The sequence below is a fragment of the Helianthus annuus genome, chromosome 15, assembly GCF_002127325.2.
Source record: "Helianthus annuus cultivar XRQ/B chromosome 15, HanXRQr2.0-SUNRISE, whole genome shotgun sequence".
Taxonomy (NCBI): domain Eukaryota; kingdom Viridiplantae; phylum Streptophyta; class Magnoliopsida; order Asterales; family Asteraceae; genus Helianthus; species Helianthus annuus.
In genome coordinates, this window is record NC_035447.2 from 94,912,377 (window position 1) to 94,916,725 (window position 4,349).

At 39.3% G+C, this 4,349-nt stretch overlaps 1 protein-coding gene across 1 annotated transcript; it reads left to right on the top strand.

The window, feature by feature from the left end:
- Nucleotides 1–1,361: 1,361 nt before the first annotated feature.
- Nucleotides 1,362–4,035, top strand: LOC110913888 (wall-associated receptor kinase-like 1). Its single transcript, XM_035984375.1, is given in 3 exon segments — nt 1,362–1,607; nt 3,483–3,712; nt 3,714–4,035. Coding segments are annotated over 3 exon segments (798 nt in total).
- Nucleotides 4,036–4,349: the final 314 nt, after the last annotated feature.

Here is a 4,349-nt window from a genome sequence, read left to right on the forward strand (position 1 = left end):
AAATCAAGTAGCAGTTTAACCACAATTTAAGTAAGCACAGTAATTAAGCATTAGTTAAATATTAATTAATTCGTACGGATACCTGATTTGGTGAGGGTTGTCACAAATATAAGGCAATCATACCAGGAGAACATTCATTGATAGATTTATCACAGGCCGGTGCAACCGGTCTATACTTCGTCCCTATACCCCATTCCATACAAAACAAATCGACTTCCTCTTGAGTCAGTCGAGAAAATGATTTTGCCATATCCTTACGAGCACCCATGATATGAACAATTAACAAGAAAATAAGCAAAGCGGAACTGACCTGATATGAAAAAGGGGGAAAACTTGAGAGAAAAAGGAGCAAGTAATGATCTTCTAATAAAAATATGCAAATAAATGAGATAAAGGATGATTATTAAAAGGAAGAATTAATAACCACCGCCTGACAAACTGCCACAGGTCTTGTCAACCGTCTTGTCAAATACCGAAATTCAAAAACCCTAACCGTTTCCAACCTTCAAACCTTTGAACCTCCGAAGCCTTTGGGCAGTAAAATACACGTATAAAAGTCAGACGTCTTTGAGCTCATTTCCTAAAAACCTCTGACTTGGGGGCTGACGACGGGGGTAGCCTAAGATCAAATATAAATGACTTAGTTACGAAAATTCTCATAAGGCAAAATGGTTCAAAGGTTAAAAACCTGGGGAAATGGAACAAAGTAACACGAAACAGTAAGTAGTCATGTCTCTGGACTACTTTACCAACTCACCAGCCGCAAAAGCAATGCAGGTCCACAGAGCACACTCTATTATCCAGGGGTCAAAAGGCTTTAACCCCTGAAAGGGTAAGCCCCTCACTGCAAGCAAGGTCACTAGTTAAATGCATTCCTCTTTGGGATGTGTCTTCTCCTATATATTTGACACTTCATTACTGAGAAAGACATTCCTGGCCAGTCCTGATTCTCGAGATCTCTGGTCATTGACTTCAAGTACTCGCTTCATGCGAGTTGCTTCCTTTCACATCCAATACACACATTCTGTTTGCTCATTCATCCGAATCTGAAGACATTTCAGAGGAGGATCCTTAGCAAACAACAAAAATAAACTAGTGAACCTCCTTCCACGTCTTGCAAACGTGGGGGGACCCCATGACCTGCGTTAGGCAAAGTTGAACCCTTTTGCCTAACCGGCCCAGCTACTATCCTTGGTCTGTTATTTGTTGCATCAACACTCCTAAAACAACAACAAGAAGCTCACCCGTCTATAGTTGATAAAACTATACTTTTCACATCACATGAGTTGAAGAAGGCCACGGACAATTTCAATGAGAGCAAAGTTCTTGGCCGAGGAGGCCAAGGTACAGTCTATAAAGGGATGTTAGCAGATGGAAGGATTGTAGCAGTCATGAAATCTAAAGTAGTCGACGAAAGCCAATTAGAGCAGTTCATTAACGAGGTGGTCATTCTTTCGCAAGTCAATCATAGGAATGTTGTCAAATTATTGGGATGTTGCCTAGAGACAGAAGTTCCAATGCTGGTTTCAGAATTCATTCCAAATGGTACTTTGTATGATTGTCTTCACAACGATACCGATGACTCCCCAATTTCTTTGGAAACGAGATTAGAGCACACGGGGTGGTCCGTCATACCACCCCCATCACGCGTGATAGCAAAACGGAACATCGCCGCCGCCGTGAGTTTAACGCGTTATTTTTGTAACGCGTGGAATGTATAACGCGTTGAAATTGGACGATTTTTTAACGTTGGTATTTATATCCGTTGAATAACGGTAACTTTTTATAAAAAAAAACCTTTAAACCTTTATATATATCTCCATTTAAACCATTTTCTACACACAAACATAAATCCATTTCACACAATTTTTATATCTTTCTCAAATGGAATTCCCTACGGATTTGACATTTCCGATGTCTAGCGATAGTGATACCGAGTCGTCTTCCGACAACGAGACGCTAAAATATTTTGTGTCAGTGTATAACGAGCTTGATGCCGAGTCGTCCCGCCCAAAGAAGAAGATGGTCGACTGTGATCGTATACGTGCCAACGAAGTTTTGATGAACGATTATTTTGTGGAAAATCTGCTCTACAATGCCGAAACGTTTAGAGATCGGTTTCGTTTACCCAAAGAATTATTTTTAAAGATTGTTGGAGACATCGAAGCAAGCGAGGAATGGTTTCAAGAAGGTTACGATGCGAGTGGCAAACCAAGTTTCACGCCGATACAAAAATGCACGTCCGCCATTCGCCAACTAGCGACAGGTAACGCTCCCGATCAATATGATGAATACCTAGCTATGTTGGAAAGAACTTCACATGAATGTTTGCAATTTTTTTGCAACGCGGTCATTAAGTTGTATGCTAACGAGTTTTTACGAAAACCGACGAGCCACGACATCTCACGTATTTACGCCGCACACGAGGCTAGATGGCACTGTCCCGGGATGCTCGGTAGCATCGATTGTACACATATCGAGTGGAAAAATTGTCCAAGAGAGTTGCGAGGGGCGTATGTTAGGGGAGACATCAAAAGACCAACCATCATACTAGAAGCGGTGGCGTCGAATGATTTATGGATTTGGCATTCGTATTTCAGTGTTCCAGGTTCAAACAACGACATCATTGTGTTGCACACGTCGCCGTTGTTCCAAAGCGTAACCGATGGTACCGCACCTTCCTCTCCTTTCTATGTTAACGGTCGACATTACAGACGAGGCTTTTTTCTTGTGGATGGTATCTACCCGTCTTGGTCTGTTTTTGTGAAAGCTCCCTCATTTCCTGTCGAGCCTAAAGAAATCGTGTTCAAAAAATTGCAAGAATCAGCAAGAAAAGATGTTGAGAGGGCATTTGGTGTTTTAAAGGGTAGATGGGGTATACTACACCGACCGGTTCGTGCGATGAACAAGAAATCAATACATAGCATAGTGTATGCATGTATCATATTGCACAATATGTTGATCAAAGAAGACGGACGTGCAATATCCCCGGATTGGGTGCCGGATCCTCCTACACAAGTTCAAGTTCCACAAAATATCCATCTAGAATTGCGTAATGAAGAAACTCACTTTCGGTTGAGATACGATTTAATCGAACTAGTAGGTTCTCTAGGTTTCGAGTTTCATGATTCGGACGAGGAGTAGGTTTTTTTTTTAATTGTATGTTTCTAGTATGTTAAATTGAAGTAGTATGTTTTAAATTTAATGAAATTTTTAATTTTAGTGTTTTATTGTTAATTTCTAATTTAAAATAAAAAATTAAAAAAATTAGTGAAATTTATAATTTAGTGTTTTAAAATAAAATTAAAAATTTCTAATTTTAAAATGAAAATTAAAAAAAATTGGGAGTGATATCTATCACTAGTGATACCACCCCTACTACATTTCTATCACTAGTGATAGAATATTGGGTGATGACATGGCATGAGTTGATTTGTGCTTGTAGTGATAGAATTGTATCACTAGTGACCACCCTCCTCCCCTTACAAATAGCTACAGAAGTTGCAGGAGCACTTGCTTACTTGCATTCGGCAACTTCCCTTCAAATATATCACAGAGACATTAAAACTACTAATATTCTTTTAGATGATAATTATAGGGCCAAAGTTTCTGACTTTGGAACTTCAAGATTTGTAGCAATTGATAAATCTCATTTGACAACCTTAGTCAAAGGTACATTTGGCTACTTAGATCCCGAGTATTTCCAATCCAGCTGATGTTTATAGTTTTGGAGTTGTTTTGGTTGAACTTTTGACCGGAGAAAAGCCGATTTCCCTTGCTAGATCTGATGAACATAGAAGTCTAGCTACTCACTTTATGCTGGCTATGGAAGAAGGATCTGCTATGTCAATTTTTGATGTAGTGGTGATTAACGAGGGTAGTAGGGATGAGCTTCTGGTAATAGGAAACCTTGCAATGCGATGCTTGAATCTGAATGGAAGGAATAGGCCAACTATGAAAGAGGTAGCTAATGAGTTAGAAACCATAAGAACGTCACACATTGCTTCTACGGTTCAAACTAGTATGGAGCTGTGATACATGGCAAGGAGTTATTGATGCTAACATATATCAATTCATAATCAACATTCTTGAGGTGCAGTGACATCATTATTCAATAAGGTAAATTAATGTTATAATATAGTTGTAGAGTATGTAAGAGAACTCTTATGTAAACATACAGTCCAGTTTTCGTTAATATTTTTGTTGTTTAGGCTTGATTTATGCAAACTGCATGCAATATGTTGCCTCAAACTAGTCCTATGAGGTTTGCTCTTTGGCCATAAACTAATTGTATGTACTTACGCAGTTACGCTGGCTTCTAACAGCAGGTGTTGCTTCTACATAACCTA